Source organism: Pleurodeles waltl, chromosome 1_1 (assembly GCF_031143425.1).
Source record: "Pleurodeles waltl isolate 20211129_DDA chromosome 1_1, aPleWal1.hap1.20221129, whole genome shotgun sequence".
In the NCBI taxonomy this organism is placed as follows: Eukaryota; Metazoa; Chordata; class Amphibia; order Caudata; family Salamandridae; genus Pleurodeles; species Pleurodeles waltl.
Window position 1 is genome coordinate 219,228,060 of NC_090436.1, and position 18,951 is coordinate 219,247,010.

Genomic DNA, 18,951 nt, shown 5'->3' on the forward strand with positions numbered 1-18,951 from the left:
TGAAAGTGTGCAGGGACCCTGCTAACCAGGCCCCAGCACCTGTGTTCTTTCCCTACACTGTACCTTTGTTCCCACAATTGGCACATCCCTGGCACACAGACAACTCCCTTGTAAATGGTACCCCTGGTATCAAAGGTCCCTAAGAGCGGCAGCATGTCTTATGCCACCCTGGGGACCCCTCACTCAGCACATGCACACTGCCTTAGAGCTTGTGTGTGCTGGTGGGGAGAAAATGACTCAGTCGACATGGCACTCCACTCAGAGTGCCATGCTCACCTCACACTGCCTGTGGCATCGGTAAGTCACCCCTCTAGGAGGCCTCACAGCCCTAAGGCAGGGTGCACTATACCACAGGTGAGGGCATATGTGCATGAGCACTATGCCCCTACAGTGTCTAAGCAAAACCTTAGACATTGTAAGTGCAGGGTAGCCATGAAGAGTATATGGTCTGGAAGTTTGTCAAACATGAACTCCACAGTTCCATAATGGCTACACTGAATTCTGGGAAGTTTGGTATCAAACTTCTCAGCACAATAAATCCACACTGATGCCAGTGTGGGATTTATTGAAAAATGCACACAGAGGGCATCTTAGAGATGCCCCCTGTATACAAGTCCAATTACTAGTGTTAGGCTGACCAGATTCCTGCAGCCTACAACAAGAAGGACTGCTGACCTGAAAGCCCCGCAGAGACAAAGGAGATGACAACTGACTTGGCCCCAGCCCTACTGTTCTGTCTCCAGACTCAAAGAACCTGCACAGCGACGCATTCAGCGGGACCAGTGACTCTGAGGACTCAGAGGACTGACCTGCACAGAAGGGCCAAGAAGCTCCCATGGACAGCGGCTCTGTCCAAAACTGCAACAAAGAAACCTTCTTTAAAGAAACTCCAGCCCCACTCCGGAAGCGTGAGTCCCCACACACTGCACCTGAAGCCCCCGGCTCATGTCCAGAAGAACCAACACCGCAGACAGGACCCCCAGGCAACTCCCACAACGTGGACACACTGAGACGACCTCCCTGCACCCCCACAACGACGCCTGCAGAGAGGATCCAGAGGCCCCCCCTGACTGCGACTGCCCGAAAAGGAACACTGATGCCTGGAAGAAGCACTTCACCCGCAGCCCCCAGGCCCGAGAGGAACCAACTACCGGTGCAGAAGTGACCAGCAGGCGGCCCTCATCCTAGCCCAGACGGTGGCTCACCCGAAAAGCCCCCCTGTGCCCTGCATGCATCACCAGAGTGACCCCTGGGTCTCTCCCTTGATCCCTATCTACAACCTGACACCTACTTTGCACACTGCACCCGGCCACCCCTGTGCCGCTGAGGGTGTATTTTTTGTGCCTGTTTGGGACCCCCCTAGTGCACTACGAAACCCCCTGCTCTGCTCCCCGAGGACTGGAACCGGAGCACCCCTGTTCGCCATAGGCACCTATGCTATTTGGGCCCTACTTTGACCTCTGCACCTGACTGGCCCTGTGTTGCTGGTGCTGGGTGTTTGGGATTGACTTGAACCCCCAACGGTGGGCTGCCTATGCCCAGGCGACTGAACTTGTAAGTGCTTTACTTACCTGAGAAACTAACTATTACTTACCTACGCCAGGAACTGCTGATTTCTGCAGTGTCCACTTTTAAAATAGCTTATTGCCATTTTTGCCAAAACTGTGTACATTACTCTTTTAATTCAAAGTTCCATACTTACATGTGTGAGGAGCCTTACAATTTATGTACTTACCTAAATTCTGAATCTTCTGGTTCTAAAATAAATTAAGAAAATAATATTTTTCTGTATAAAAACCTATTGGCCTGGAGTTAAGTCTGAGTGTGTGTTCTCATGTATTACCTGTGTGTGTACAACAAATGCTTAACACTGCCCTCTGATAAGCCTACTGATGAACCACACTACCACAAATAGAGCATTAGTATTATCTAATTTTGCCACTATCAACCTCTAAGGGGAACTCGTGGACTCTGTGAACACTATCTCTCACTTTGAGATAGTACATACAGAGCCAACTACCAAAAGTCTTATTTGTGATTTTGAATCTGATTACTTGGTCTAGGGATGCCCACTAAATACTGAACCTGGTAGTGTCCAATGGGACACTTACCATTGGGTGGCTACACCCACTATAGTGACCACTTCATGCGGGAAGGGTCACTTCCCTAAACCTAATTGCCTACTTTTGCTCCATTCAAGATTGAGGAAAATGAAAAAGAGGGCCCACCTCACAGGCAACACCTTAGGGGTGGTGCATGCCAGGTGAGGCCACTGCTCCTACCCTTTTTTGTTACGTTTCACACCTTTGCTCCCATCAAAAGTGGGGGCTTGCAAAGGGGGATGACAGCTGCTGCTATCAGTAGGCTTGGGGGTTGCGTTTTAAGGGTGGTAAGCCCCTTGTAGCTCAACGCCAGGACAGTACACATCCATGAGGTAGGGGGTGTTAGCTCCGCCACCCAGGAAGGGCATTGTTTTACAAACTGGAGAGGCAGGGCTCTCCCCCAAGGTGTGTATATTGGTTGTCTGGAGGTGGCAGCTGGATAAGACCAGTCAGCAACCATGCTAGGATAGTTAGCTTTTGCAGGGGCCACCCCTAAGGTGGCCCCTGGGCACTTTAAGAGATAAATCCCAAAAAAATCCAATTCTAAACAACCCAGGGCTCAGCGTGGCCATCATATAGTTGGGAAACTCGTATTGACCAGTGTCCAGCACATGTATTAAAATGGTTGCTCTGTTCACTCACTATCTCTCAAGTTTGGCAAGATGGGGGCATATTACTCATGCAGCTATGGAGCACCCTGCCTTAGGGCTCTAAGGTCTGCCAAAGGGGTGTCTTACCCATAGTAAATGCAGTGTATGGTGGACAGGCACACAGACAGTGTGACATGTCAAGTTTGTATTTTAGGTTTGTACCAGAACACTCAGCCTGCAATGGCAGTGCTGGGTGCATCAAGATGTATGGCCCTAAAAGGTGGCAAAATCAGTGCTGCTGGCCTCAGGGTCCTACTCATAGTATCCCGTGCCCTGGCTACATAGGTGCCCACTTACTAGGGACTTATAGTGGTAGTTAAGGGTGTATCCAGTTATGCCAATGCATCACAACAGATTAAGGGGAAAGAGCCCTGGCCCAGGGAACCTGGTAAGGAGGGGCCCTGGGCACTACAATTTCAAGGACACATCAACATCAGGCAAAATGTGGGTAGATAACCATGTCAAAAAGAGGCCCTCTATCACAAATGTATGAATTGCAATGATTAGGATAGTGACAAGTAACAAATCAGGATAGTGATAATAAGAGATATAAATCTGAACAACCCCAACATATTGTAATAGACATGAACATGCAAATTCCCCCCTGAAGCTTATTTTCTACTCCAAAGAGAGCAAGGCATGACAAACCTAATCTACCCATGTCGTGTCCATGAGAAGCGCCCCAACCCCTGGTACCTTTGAACAAGGTCGGCCTCCAGTCTCCAAATCAGGCTTCGTAGATTCACAAAGGCTGGGGTCTGCTGCAAAGTGATGTGCAGTAGAGATGGAATACCCTGGCTGGAACCCCCTCTAATGGCCTTCTTCTCACAAGGTGTTTTTTAAGGCACGTTATTGTTAGTACAGACATCCTGAAGTGGGTATGTACCTAAAGCATAGACTGTGTAAGCAAATTTGCATCTGCAATATCATAACAAATGACTGACATGTTCACATTCTGTTCTTGTCCAACTTAAAGCAAAGACCATGATGAGAATCCACCAAGTACATTGCTGATAATGACGCCTTTACGGAATGGCAACTGAATATGGAATAAAAACATTTCTTCAAAATGAAAAGAAATGAATGATAAAACAGAGTATGTTATCTATGTAAAAGGCCACAAGCCTGCAAGCCGAAGCTAAGCTAAACTCCTATGTCCAGGGAAACTAAAATGGCCCCATAACAGTAATTGGACCCGGAGGGCTAGAAATATTATGACAACCTGCAGAACAGAGTGAAAGGAAACGACCAGGTAGACGGTCTCCAAATGGAGTAACCAATCCCCAGCACGAAGTAATTGCAAGAAAGATAGAACCATAATGTTCAAGGAACATGCGTAAACAACCAGGTATTTACCTTAAGATGGAAGACAGCTAGATGGCTACATGGCGGCACCTCAAAAATAAATATGTAGACATCTTGAAGCCCTTGGTGGTGTGCGGACTCTTGTATAAGAAATGGCTGTTGTAGCAAAGGTACAGAACCTTGCCTCTAAGCAGTAAGTATCTCACATCTCCTTGAGGTGAACAGTCAGTGTAATGACAACAAGACCAGCAGCATAAGAGTAGAATGCTATGAGCGTGACCCACTCAAACTATAAAGGTAGGCAAGATACCACAAACAATGAAGACCAGCATGGTATAAGGATGAAGGAAAAATCCCATTCTATAGCACTCACAAGAAGGAATTTTAACCCATTCTACCACTCGTGCCGAAAAGACCAGCAGCAAGAGCCCATGCTGCCGAGGTATAGCGAGAGCAGCTTGCAAAAGAAGTGCAAGGACATACAGATGTGGAATGGCGTTACCACTAGTCCCACTGCTCTGTATGGGAAATTAAGAGTCTCTCAGGAGAAAGAGTAGCATAAATAATGCTCTGAAGATTAAAGCAAGGAGTAACAAGAGATTCACTGTAAATAGGCTCTTGTGAAAAGCTGTGCATAAGCTCCCTATCAGGGATACTAAAAGTACAACAAATGTATTTAAATGATCTTAATTAAGAATACCAGCTTGAACAAAGACTTGAACACTGGACCCTCAGATTAAAAGTCTGATGCTCTACCTACTGAGCTATCCATGCTCATTTCCTAATAATGCCTATAAGGCATACAGAAGATGCTCTACACAGAGCAGGGAACATACCATACCAGTAACTATCTCTTGAGCATAAAACCTATCTTCAGAGAAAAGGAAAAAAACCCTGTTCCATCAAGTGTTAAACCCACTTAGGGCCACAAAGAAAATACCTCCAAGATAGCAGGAGAGAAAAGCTGGCATTGACAGGCCTTAAGAAATAATAATAATAATAATACCTACACAAGGCAGGAACACCACACTGAGTGCCACCAGAAGGTGGAATGGTTCAGACTCAATCAGAAGTATATGATTCCACTCTGGTATGAGAAGAATCAAAAATGAGCACCCCCCTTACTACCTGAGAAAGTTGGGCGTAATGGAGCCAGACAGGTATAAGCCTAGACATAGTTAAGAGTCTTTTCCACCTCAATTGTCCAGAATTGGCTTGTGTGCCGCACAAGCGGGTGCCAATCAAGGGCATTTCTGCACGGGTGGTTTGAACAGCCTCCGAAAAGCCAGAGTGGAACAGCCAGGCATGATGGCGCAGCGCTATCGAATGAGCTATGGCTCAACCTACTGAGTCTGTGGCATCCATACCACGTTTTATTGCAAACTTAGCTGCCTCTTGGCCATCATGTAGTGTCTGTGCAAGTTTGCTCTGGGTCTCCTCCAGAAGCGAAGACAGCTGGCATGCCAACGAATCCCACAACTCATGGGAAAAATGTATTGACCAAAAGGCTGAGCTGGCTGAGGTGAAAATATTTCTACCACAAATTTCTTGCCATCTGGACTCCCTGTTTGGAGGAACGTTAGAGAGGATGCTGGGGTCAGAGGAGCCTGTAGTAGCCTACACCCCAAAACGTCTTAGAGTTGGGCTCTGGAAGAGGCAACCCGAGTCCCCAGTAGTAGGCTGGTGTCTATGGGCCATGGACCGGTCTATAGGGGCACCCATAGCAGGCTTAGCCATGCCCCTAATAAAAGGTCATACAGTGCTTTACTATAGGGGAGCACAAGCTCTACCCCTGATTGTCCCTGATGAAGTACTGTATCAAGGGGTTAGTGGTCACTTCCATAGAGGGAAGCTGCAAATCTAGGACTGCAGTTGCCCTCTACAGCACCTCAGCAAAGGAGGAGCTCACCTCTGTAGCAAGGCTAGAGCAATGTGGGACCTCCGCCAGTCGCGTCACCAGGATCTTCGTGCACTGTTCCTCCAATGCCTTCGGGTGACGGCAGGAGTCTCAATCCATGGAGTCATGGTGCTCCCTAAGGCACCACATGCAAACAGAATGAGGGTCTGTGGCCGACATTTGCCTGCGGACCCTGCATTTGAACCCTGAGGATATAAGAAAAAAGGGCACACTGAGATAGGCCACAAAACGGCTTGAGGAATGGAGCTGAATACACACTGGAAGCATGGGAAAGAAGGAACTGACGTTAGCGCCTTGGAGAAGGGTTTATATGGACTCTGTTGACGTTACATCCAGTGGACGACGTCGCTACAGAGTCACATGGCACCATCTTCCGACGTGCAGAGGTCCTGCTGGAAACAAATTACGGATCCAGTCTGGCACCTGGGGGATAACTCTAAGGTAAAGAATCTGTGGCTAGATGTCTATATCAGATAGGATAAGACTGACACCCTGATCTGTGCAGATGAGCTGTGACCAGTGCCATCACCTTGGTGAACACCCGAGGGGCGCTCGTAAGCATAAGAGGTTGGCTACGTATATGGTGATGCACCCTGAACTGAGGCCATGCAACCCTTAGTGATAGTGTTAGAGGTTATAGTAATCAAAGCTCTTAAGGGTAGATGTGGAGAGCAGCTAAGGCTTATCAGAGAGGGTGTAAAACAATTGTATTAACAACAAAGTCAGTCAGTGGTTTAACAACAAGAAAGAACCACATCAGTGTTAGAAAAATAAAAGATTATTTATTCACACACACAGGCACTAAGCTAACTTTGCTAAATGGAGCTATGAACACACAAAATATACTTCAGAAAAGGTTGGTACAAGCAATCCAAAAAGGGAGTACCCTGTGTTACATTTCAGCTCGAATAGCCCCAAAGCATCATGATAAATGCAGTCATTAGAATGAATTCGAATAAAATTTCAAAAAGTCTTTCACCATAAATGGGTGCAGCAAGTGCTGTAACATTGTAGAAAGTTTTCACCTAAGTTGGTGCGGCGAATGCCGTATCTCCGGACAGCAAAGTGTGGCAGACGGGGTTGCTTGAAATGCCGCCTAAACGTATTCTCAGGTTTTTGTACCGCTCAGTAGGCGCACAGGTGCTTCACCAGGTTGGTACAAGCATTTAATAACATGGGACCCTTTGTGGGGGACGCAAACAATATACAAAAAAAAAAAAAACACATGGGTAAGGAAAGACAACTGACCAAGACTGACACTCAAGAATCCTAAGGACTGGGGAAGTACTAGGATACCAAAGGTAAGCAGCAGTAATTTCCCAGGAGCTCGTGTGCAGAGTTGTTACCTAGTGTCAGGTGTCCCATGAAATAACATTGGGTAAGTCGCGGTTAGAAAGAGGTCGGGAATGGACCCTTGCCTGAGAACCCGGAGGAAAGCCGCTAGACAAGGAAGGTTCAAGAGTGGCCCCACCCGTAGATACCCATAGAAGTGGAGTGCCTACACCAGGGAGCTCGGGTGCATAGGGGTGAAGTCATGTCGGAACCTCCCGTTGAAGTCAATGGAGGCCTCAGCTGTCCAGCTGCTGCAGTGACCTGTGGACCAGGTCGTGGGACCTAGGCATGGATTCCTGTCATGGAGCACCTGTGGAGAGAGGGGACAAAGTCCAAACCACCCGGAGGCGCCATGGGATGCAATGCCCATCCTCCTCGTGGATGCTTTTCTGTTGGACGGTTGTTTTGAAGATGCAGCTGCAGCAAGCAGGTGATGCAGAATAATTCCAGGGCTCATTCACGAGCTGTCCTACGCTGGTTGTCGATTACAGAGGTTTCAGTGGTCAGCATGACCACCAACAAGCCTTGGCAAATGCTAGAGAAGAGCTGCAAAGAGTTGCAGTAATGGGACCAGCAAGGTCCAAGAGACTCAACCTTTACAAGTAAGTCCGGACCGGCCCTAAGCAGTGAGGAGAGCCAGCAAGAATCGATAGAGACCCCAGGAGGACCCTCTGGCACCAAGCACAGGGAGTCACGAGGAGGCCCCAGCAGCACAAAGAAGATGGATGCCCACATTGCAAAGGTTACAGGGAGGATGTCGGTCTTGGAGCGGTGTGATGCTCGAGGCTGGGGCTTCTTGGAGCTAGGAGGTCTTCGCACTGAAGAGCCAACAAGCCTTAGTAACGACAACAGATGTATTGCACAAGGGTTCTATCCCAGAAGCTCAAACGAAGGACCACCGTCTTCCCAGCTGCAAAGAAGATAGGTCAGACCTCTAGAGAACCACACAACCACCAGTGTATTGCAGAGCCTTGAGGGGTCCATGGGACAGCAGGATCCACAAATCGGTTGTAGACGTTGAGGTGCCTGTGGTTGCAGGGGAGTGTCTCCTTCACTCCAAGGGGGATTCCTTATGGATGTCCTTTGTGCAGGCAGAGTCCTTGTGACTCTGGAGGATGTACAGCCACGGAAGCTGCAGTCCTTGCAATGCTCGGGGACAAAGTTGCAGAAGGAGCCCCCCTATCAGATGCAGTCTTGTCTTGCTTCCCGGCGAAGTCCAACAGTAGAATCCAGTGTCCAGGTCGCAGAAGAAGCCTTGAAGACAAATCTAGGGTCCGACCTTTAAGTGAGCCCTTAAACAACCTGCTAAGGGGTTGAATTACTACTGCAGTGACCCACATTTCGGGCTGTGGGGGTGGAAGGAGGTCAGGGACACTACTCTATTGGACTGAGCAGTCAGCTGCTCCCAGGGGCCTCTGCTCATCCTGTTTCCAAGATGGCAGAATCAAGTGGCTACCTGGCAGAGCTCTGGGCACCTCCGTAGGGGAGGAGCTGGACAGGGATGTGGTCACTCCCCTGTCATTTGTGCGGTTCGCGCCAGAGCGGAAGCCTAGGGCTTCCTGCATTGGATGGAACTGATTTTGCAAGGAGGGCACCAAATGTGCCCTTCAAAGCAGTCTGGTGGTACCCAGGAGCACCTCCACCCTCACCCAGAGTCACCTATTTCTAACTGAGAGGGGGGTAACACCTCTTCTCTAGAGGAAAATCTTTGTTTTGCCTTCCACTGCCCGAGTTAAGCTCAGCAGCAGGAGGGCAGAACAGAGTCTGGGGTCGGCGGCAGCACTGGCATGCATGCAGACCCTGCAAGGCTGAACAGGCAGACATGGTGGATCCTGTAAGGAACTCCCAAAGTACATGCTATCATGCAACTAACACTGGAACCAGTATAGTCGCATAATTCCAACATGGTTGATACAAAACATGCCTAGGTTCAGAGAAACCATCATGTAGTTGGACACCTCGTAATGACCAGTGTCCACTACATACCTTAGAATGGTTTCCCTGCACTTACAAAGCCCAGTAAATGGAGTCTGGGGTTTGTAGGGGTGCCTCTGCTCGTGCAGGGTACCCTCATACTTAGAACCATGCACCCTGCTCTTGGGTTGAAGGGCCTACCTTAGTGGTGACTTACAGGGTCAAAGTGCAGTGATCGTGATATAACGTAAACCTTATATCTAGGGTGTAAGGTGCATGCACCACTTCACACAGACTGCAGTGACAGGCCTGTAGACACAGTTTGCATGATCTCCCATGGGTGGCACAATATATGCTGCAGCACATGGGGGACCCCTGGTGTACCAATGCCTAAGTACCTTATACTAGGGACTTACAGGGGTACACCAGTATGCCAATTGCCGGTTGTAAGAATTACTTACCAACCAAATTTAGGGGACAGAACACTGACACTGGAGTCCTGGTTAGCAGGATCCCAGTGCACTACGCTGACACCAGGCAAAAAATGGGGGAAACCATGTCAGAAAGATCCCACTTTCCTACAGTAAGGCCCAGGTGCAGGTTCCTAGGAACCAGGCCTAAAGAGCCAACGATCCTCATCTCGATCAACTTTTTGCTCTTCTTTGTGCCTCAACTTACCCAATCGTACCGAGGACCTGGAGTGGGACGACAATAATGGAGGATTCCACGACCACTCCTGGGACCTTCTTCTCGACCGGGACCTCCAGTTGCACGAAGTCGAGCATCAGGCTGCCATCAGCTTAAGGGACCGCTCCCTCAAAGCCTTCAGATGCATGACCCGACACTTAGGGAACGACTCTGGGTCATGGTCGCGCTCCAGGCACCAAAGACATATGATGTACGGATCTGTCACCGACGTCGCCCGATGACAAGATCCGCAGGGCTTGAACCCAGTCTTTCTCAATGACATCCTCAATGCACCAGGAATTAACTCAAAAACACATCAACAATAAGTCCAGACAAAAAAAGTCAAAAATTGACTGAGGGGTAGCTCTCTTTGGATCAGCACTAGCTGGCGCGAACAGAAATTAATGAAGTTAGCATAGGGCCTGCGGTGTCATATCCAGTGTGGACGACACAGACGACAGACGCGGAGCCGATCGATGCTACCTAACGGTGCACAGGGGTACTGCTCAAGAAAAATCCCCGGATCCAGACTGACACCTGGGGGAAATTCTAAGGTAAGGAATTTGCAATTAGATGTCTCTATCAGATGCCCTACTTTGGAACAATGTCTAAGCAAACACAGGACAAGAATCTCTGCAATCTCTGTAGCAATGGGAAAAAAGAACCAATGCTTATAGATTAGACAGATAACTCACGGAAATGTAACGCAACTTGTGAAAGGGATGAATGCATGACTCTGATCCTGAATTTGTTTTGAAAATGTAGGACTCTTCAGGGAGTACGAATTGTAAAACCATTATTTGCTGTCAGTACTAGTCAGTTGTAATAGCAGCAACCTGTGCAAAGATATGTTCAGCTGCATGTATATTGAGCCCTTCACTCCTTGAGGACCCTTCAGATGAAACTTAATACTGTGTGAGGACTAAACAAAATAGAACAAACAGAAACAAAGATTTCAATTGCCTACAAGTAACTCACCAATATGTTGTAGCCAACTGTGTCAAAAGCTATCAACATGTCCAGCAGGAGTATCGCAAATAAGCCACAGCAATGCATGAGAAAAAAGGTAGAACTGGTTCAGTGCTACCACCAATGGCATCAAGACAATTGCTGGCTTCAATTGTCTCCACAAATTATGAAAAACACACAGTAGCAATATGTGTAGTGGAATCTCAAACTAGCTCTTGCTCTGTATCCCTAGGGCACAATCAATCGACCAATCAACACAGCAAAGATCTGTTAATCACAACTGAGAAGTAAAGTTAATGCTTTAGTAGACAAAAGAGAGTCTCACAGTGTTACTGACCTCTATGTAGTTTATTTTACCTAATGGCAATAAGCCAACAATATAAAATGTATCTTTCAACAAAACTGTAATAAACTCATTTTACTCCAGGAAAAGTACCTATAAGCAGTCACATGGTGTGAGACCTGTGGGACGTTCAGCAGTGACAAAAAGCGTGGCTCTTTGCTGTTGGAATTTTATTAATGATATAAAAGCAAACACAATGGTGCATTACTGCTACCTTGCTGTAGTGACAAAGGAGGGGCATTAGCTCTTTGCAATGACCCAACATCATGCACAGAAGACTCATGAGGTAGCAATCTACTTAAACCAAATGTAGGATGTAATTTCACTAAAGCCACTAATTTTTAGAATTTTGGGTCTGCATCATCAGAAAATCCTCCTGCTTAGGAATCAGAATGCTTCATACGTAGTAAGTATGTCTTATGAGATATATTTTAAAACATTTGCCATTTCACAGAACTCTGAAAATATTCTTATTTTCCAGTGATTTCCTCTCCATGCCTTGTCTTGCCTTCTGAGTGAGCCCTGCAAACTTAAGTGCCTCAATGTTTAATACTTTTTTCTGGTGTAAAAAAACAAGTTACTTACCTTTGGTAACTCATTATCTGGTAGAGACTATCTAGCTGCAGATCCCTTACCTTTGAATTCCCTGGCATCAGCTTCAAATTCAGAATTTTTTGCTGAGCAATACCCTGCGTACGCCGTCAGGTGGTGTCGTTCAGATCCACGTGTCGTTCGGCTCAGCGTGGCATCGTAAGCGGCATTGGAGGCGTCTGTGACGTCACAGTCGACTATAAAGGCACCACCCCGGCGCGTGTATGTGAGTTCTTTTACCCATCAACTTCCACGCCAGAAGCGCAGAGCCATGGATAGAACCAACAGTTTGGCTCTGCAAAACTAGGGCCCTAAAAGGGATAAATCATAACCCTACTAGACATACCCGCAGAGCGGGGAGGCATGGGTGGGTGTGAGGTATCTGCAGATAGAGTCTCTTCCAGATAATGCGTTATCGAAGGTAAGTAACTTGTTCATCTGATAGAGACTTCTAGCTGCAGATTCCTTACCTTTGAATAGATAGCCAAGCCATAACCTCCTGGCGGTGGGCTGCGGATAAATCTCCTTTACAATAAAAAGTCCTGTAGGACCGAACAGTCAAAGTGTCCGTCCATTCGGACCTGATTGTCCAGGCAGTAATGTTTTGTAAACGTGCATAAGGATGCCCATGTTGCTGCCTGACAGGTATCCAGGACTGCTATGCCCCGAGCTAGCGCAGTGGTAGCAGCTTTGCCCCTGGTAGAATGAGCCCTCAGGAGGCTGCTTCCTGGCCAATGAGTAGCAGAGCTTAATGCAGAGAACGACCCAGCGTGAAATGGTTCGTTTCTGCAATGCCTGGCCCTTCTTTATTTCCACCGACCCCACAAAGAGTTGGTCATCCACCCAGAACTCTTTTAGCGGGCAAGGTAGAAAGACAAGGCTCTTTTTGAATCCAGCCGGTGGAGTCATTCCTCTTCTTTAGAGGGATGCGTTGGAGCAAAGAAGGTGGGAAGGGGGATGTTCTGACCCAGATGATATGGGGTCACCACCTTGGGGAGCAAAGAGACGTTCTGAGAACCACCTTGTCTGAAAACATGCTGAGATATGGTGGCTTGGATGAAAGAGCCTGCATCTCACTCATCCTTTTGGCAGATGTTATCGCCACTAAGAAGGCTATTTTGATGGTAAGCAGCCAGAGGCAGCAGTTGTGTAAGGGCTCGAATAGAGCACACAAAAGAAATGTGAGGACCAGATGTAAGTCCCATTGGGGCATAACAAAGGGCATGGGGGGGAAACATATACACAAGCCCTTTGAGGAATCTATGTACAATGGGAGATTTCGAAAGTGAAGGCTAATCAGACAGCTGAAGGAATGCCAACAAGGCAGAAAGATAGCCCTTGAGAGTACCCAAGGCAGAATCCTGCTGGGCAAGGGATAGTATAAAGAGAAGGATATCAGAAAGATAAGCAGAAAGAGCCTCAATAGACCTTCCTGTACAATAATATACAAAGCGTTCCCAATGGCAGGCATATACCGTTTTAGTGGCGGGACGCCTGGCTGCCAAAATAACTTTACAGACTTCAGGGGGAATGTCAAAAGCCATCAACTGCCGCTGCTCAATCTCCACGCATGAAGGAGCCGAGTTGACAGGTTCGGGTGGAGAACCCTCCTCTGCTGCTTCAACAGAAGATCCTCCTAAAGGGGCAGCCTGACTGGAGGATCGATGCTCAATTTCAGAATCTGGGTATTTCGGAGTCTCCGTGCCCAATCCAGAGTCACTAAGATTACTTGGGCCTGGTCATTCTTGATCTTCTTGAGAACTCTGAACAGAAGTAGTATGGGCGGAAAAGCGTACAGGAGGCCTGAATTCCACTCACGACGAAAAGCGTCACCAAGCGATTGCCGCTTTGGAAAGGAAACTCCAACGTGCAATACTGCTGACATTGTCCATTCTCTGCGGAGGCTAACCAAGGCTCTCCCCAATGCTGACAGAGTCCTTGCGTCACCTCCGGATGGAGATACCATTCGTGATCTGCTAGGCACCGACAGCTGAGTTCATCCACCATGGAATTCAGAGAACCTGCCAGGTGTTGACCCACCAGGATTATGCCCTGCTGTTCCAGCCATGTCCAGAGAGGCAGAGCCTCTTGACAAAGGTTCCACGGCCCCACACCACCCTGCTTGTTGAAGTACCATATTGTGGTGGTGTAGTCTGTGAACACCCTTACTATCTTCCCTTTCACAACAAGAAGAAATGCTCTCAATGCAAGTCGGATCGCCCAGAGCTCCAGTAAGTTGATATGGAGTCAGGATTCCGCCAGAGACCAGAGACCTCAGATCTCCACCTCTCCCAGATGGCCGCCCCATCCCAGAAGTGACGCATCTGTCACTACTGTGAGATCTGGCTGGGGAAGGGAGAGGAGTCTACCTCTGACCCAATCGCAGTTCACTGACCACCACTGCAGATCTTTCGCAGTTCCCTCTGAGATCTTAATTGTGTCGGTAAGATTCCCCTGATGCTGTGCCCACTGGAACTTCAAGTCCCACTGCAGAGCCCTCATATGCCATCTGGCATGCTTGATCAACAAGATGCAGGAGGCCATGAGTCCCAACAGCCTCACAGTCTGTCTCACAAAAATCCAGGATAGAGGCTGAAACATCGGTATCATAACCTGAATATCCTGGACTCGCTGCTCAGGAGGAAAAGCCCGAAACAGCACTTTGTCCAGAACTGCTCTGATGGAATGGAGCTTCTGAGAGGGAGTCAGGTGTGACTTCAGCATATTTATAGTGAACCCAGTGAATGCAGGAGGTCCGCCGTAGTCTGAAGGTGGTTGATGAGAGCCTGGGGTATAGGAGTCTTCAACAGCCAGTTGTCGAGGTAGGGGAAGACAAACCCCCAACCTGCGCAGATGAGCTGCTACCACTGCCATCACCTTGGTGAACACCCAAGGGGTACTGGTGAGACCGATGGGGAGCATGGTAAACTGAAAGTGCTCATGGCCCATCTTGAACCGCAAGTAGCGCCTGTAGGCGGGCAGGATAGGGATGCGAAAATACGCATCCTGCAGGTCCAATGCTACCATCCAGTCTCCTTGGTCTAGGGCAGACAAGACCTGAGCTAGAGTGAGCATCTTGAATTTCTGTTTTTTGAGGAAGAGATTGACATCCCACAAATCCAGAATGGGGTGAAGACCCTTGTTCTTTTTGGGAACCAGAAAGTGGCGGGAATAACAACCACTGCCTACTTCTGACATTGAGGCACTTTCTATAGCTCCCTTGGCCAAGAGAGTCATAACTTCCTCGCAGGTCAAAATTAAGTGATTCTACATCAGCTGATCTTTTAATGGAGACAAAGAGGGAGGGAAAGACTGGAAGGGGAGGGAATAGCCCTTCCGTATGATCTGCAAGACCCATTTGTCTGATGTTATGGTCCGCCAGTGAGAGAGATGAAATTGAATCCTCCCTCCAACTGGACGTGTGTGGCCTTGCAGAACTGGACTGGAGCATTGTGGAGGAGGGGGCTACCTGTAAGAGGAACCCTTGGACTCTGTGCACACTATCTCTTACTTTGAGATAGTATATACAGAGCCAACTTCCTACAATGTTTAACTCCACATTCCAATAATTAATGACAGTTGCAGAAGTGTAACATACAATCACAGAATCCGAAGTCAACAGAGCACATTTCTTTTCCTAACTATTTGCAAGCAGGCATCTGAAAACTGCGACCAGATAGTGTAGTCTTCAGAATGTAAAGAAAGTGAAAAAATGGAAGTCATGATAGTAGGAAATAAACAGTTGGACTCCGGAGTGCTGGCCAGAAACCTTCGGGCCCCAGCCCCAACCCCAAACTCCAATCTAAAATAGTTTAAAAAAATGTAGATATCTGGTTTGATAATAAGTTGTCATTTCAGATGAGCAAATTGGCTGATTTGGCATTTTGAGTTCTATTAGAAAGGTTCTGGAAACAGGGCCAGCTGTAGTGAAGGTAGTGCCCTGTGCAACCTTTTTTTTGGCACCCCTCACCCCATGATCACCTCCACTCAGCTATCAAAGTAAAATATAGTTCTGTTCTTTACACCTGGCATATTAACTCTCTATGCTGCTTTATGGGGGGTCAAAGTTGCTGGTAGACAAAACTCCAATCTCTCGCTCTAGCAAGAACATTAATCACAAGAGGTATCTTGACATTTTAATTGTTTCCTGATGGCTGGACGCACAATGAACTTTTCAGCAGATGCTTTTAAATCACAAGTTTCGTAAGTTATCGCTGAACATAGCGCCCCACTGAGGTCAACACCCAGTCCAGGCCAGCACCCGGTGCGGCCCCACCGCTTGCACCACCCTAAAGCTGGCACTGCCTGGAAGTACTATCAAAATCTACCCGGAGGATGGTAGTGTAGTTTTAGTAAAAATGGCACTAAGCTATTTTAAAAGTGAACACTGCAAAAATCAACAGTTCCTGGGGGAGGTAAGTATTGGTTAGATTGTGAGGCCACTTACAAGTCTCAGTTCCTGGGCATAGGCAGCCCACCGTGGGGGGTTCATGGCAACCCCAAAGTTACCACACCAGCAGCTCTGGGCCGTTCAGGTGCAGAGGTCAAAGAGGTGCCCAAAACACATAGGCGCCTATGCAGAACAGGGGTGCTCCGGTTCCAGTCTGCCAGCAGGTAAGTACCCGAGTCCTCGGAGGGCAGACCAGGGGGTTTTGTAGAGCACTGGGGGGGATACAAGTAGGCACACAAAATACACCCTCAGCGGCACAGGGGTGGCCAGGTGCAGTGTGCAAAGCAGGCGTCGGGATTTGTATTAGAAACAATGGAGGGACCCAGGGGTCACTCTAGCGGTGCAGGCAGGGCACAGGGGAGGTTCTCTGGCCAGCCACCAACTGGGCTAAGCAGAGGGTCGCCTGATGGTCCCTCCTGCAGTGAGGTTCGGTTCTTTCTGGTCCTGGGGGCTGCGGGTGCAGTGCTTGGTCCAGGCGGCGGGTCGCTTGTTACAGGCAGTCGCGGTCAGGGGGAGCCTCTGGATTCTCTCTGCATGCGTCACTGTAAGGTTCCAAGGGGGTCGTCTCGGGTTACTCACGAGGTTGCAGTCGCCTGGGAGTCCTCCCTGTAGTGTTGGTTCTCTGGAGCTCGAGCCGGGGGTGTCGGGTGCAGAGGGTGAAGTCTCACGCTTCCAGCGGGAAGAGTGAGTTCTTGGAAATTTGTTAGAAAGTTGCAAAAATGGTACTGTAGGTGAACATGTGGCCGGCAACTCATCTAGTTGTGGCAGGCTGGCAGAAGCTGGTCAGCCTAGCGCTAGGAGTCGGACTGTTATTCAGGGGGCATCTCTAAGATGCCCTCTGGGTGCATTTTACAATAAATTCCACACTGGCATCAGTGTGCATTTATTGTGCGGAGAAGTTTGATACCAAACTTCCCAGATTTCAGTGTAGCCATTATGGAAATGTGGAGGTCGTGTTTGACAAACTCCCAGACCATATACACTTTATGGCTACCCTGCACTTACAATATCTAAGGTTTTGCTTAGACACTGTAGGGGCATAGTGCTCATGCACATATGCCCTCACCTGTGGTATAGTGCACCCTGCCTTAGGGCTGTAAGGCCTGCTAGAGGGGAGACTTACCTGTGCCACAGGCAGTGTGAGGTTGGCATGGCACTCTGGCATCAGCAAAAGGTCAGGGGGTAACCATGCCAAGGAGGCATTTCCTTACAAAGATAAGCTAAAAAAAACATTATCTACATCCAAGCATCTACCCCTTCCTTCAAACTACCAGTGACCCACGCCTTAGGTTTGCTCACTCTGGGCCTGAGTACGACCTTGGCGGAGAGGAATACTCCATCCCAAATGTGACAGATTATATCCTATGGAACTTGTAACACAGCTGACGTGATATCAGTCACATGTGGGACAGAGTAATCCCCTCCACCAAGGTCGTAATCAGGCCCTCTGTGTCATGTTACCTAGCAGCCCCTTGTGCTTCAAAGCAACAGCCAGGTTTCGTGTACTGAGGGTGCTAAATTGTAGCACAATATAAAAACAGCTATATGTAAAACCAGTTCTAGAACTTAGAAGTTTGAAAAACCTTTAAAGATTAAAACAAACACAGACACAAACGGAAATTAGAAATCACCATCTCATCAGAAACCATAATATGAAACAGCAATAAATTATTACTTAATTCCTCAGGGGGTGACTTACTTGTCTTTCTCCTCTTTCGCTTTTTGGATTTTCCTTAAGTCGCTTGAATTGAAGGTACGTTGCTGCGAAAAAAAATAATAATATGTAATGTCACTCTGATGGGTATCTAAAGTCATTATAACTCCAGATAAAGTAATGAAGATTTATTATATATACTTTATTTTATATTTTAGGAAACAAATACAAAATTTGATTTTTCAAAAACTTTAAATATTTGTAACAAAAACCAGAACTGTAAATTTCAAGCTGATGGATTACCATTTGTATTGCACAATATGGTACCGCATATGAGATTAAAATAAAAATGCGACAAGAACACAGAGACTTACAAAAGTTGATGACATACAGAAATGCACTTCCAAATCTATCTACATGTTGCTGAAATTAAGATGAAACGCCATGCATAACTATTTAGAAGGTTTGACTCGTCCTTTTCTGCTAAAGGTGGAGTCCGCAGAGTTGTGTCCACTCTGTGTTACGCTTGGAGTGTGGAGTTCCAGCAAAACTATGCTAACTTTCGTGTGGCAGAGTGTTTCCTCACATGCAGCTCACCAGCGTTACGTTGCCAAATGAGAACTGCATCCCCTAGAGTGATTTTCGGGCCCTAGAATGCCTCCCAGCAAGATTTCTCAATGAGGGCGGTCAAGTCAGGTTTGACCTGTGTTGAGAACGCTTCCACTAGAGTAGAAAATCTACTCGAGCTCCAAAAATAAGCAGCGCCCTCTGGCACACAACATGATGCAGTTCATGTTGATTTCACAGTGTGGAACAAGCTCCTGCCACTAAACGTTTGAGCAAGCAGCGCTTCCTGACAAATTCAGAACTCAGCAGAATCTTACTGGGTTTTTATGTAACTCTGCAGAATTCCTGGGTTTAGCCCAGGTGGTAGTCAAGGTTCACAGTTTGTATTGGATCAATACAATATCAGCAGATCCTCTATTTTTTGGTCAGATCGATTTTTGACAAGTAGAATATGATATGTGCAGAGACG

General features: G+C 47.6%; 1 protein-coding gene across 6 annotated transcripts in view; it reads right to left on the reverse strand.

Moving 5' to 3' along the window:
- Positions 1–18,951, reverse strand: part of CPLANE1 (ciliogenesis and planar polarity effector complex subunit 1) — a 1,992,329-nt gene that overhangs the window by 205,763 nt on the left and 1,767,615 nt on the right. For all 6 annotated transcript variants that reach the window (XM_069221234.1, XM_069221235.1, XM_069221236.1 and 3 more), the window contains one exon: positions 17,961–18,022. In XM_069221234.1, coding sequence (XP_069077335.1) covers positions 17,961–18,022 — 62 coding nt within the window. The remainder of the gene's footprint in view (positions 1–17,960; positions 18,023–18,951) is intronic.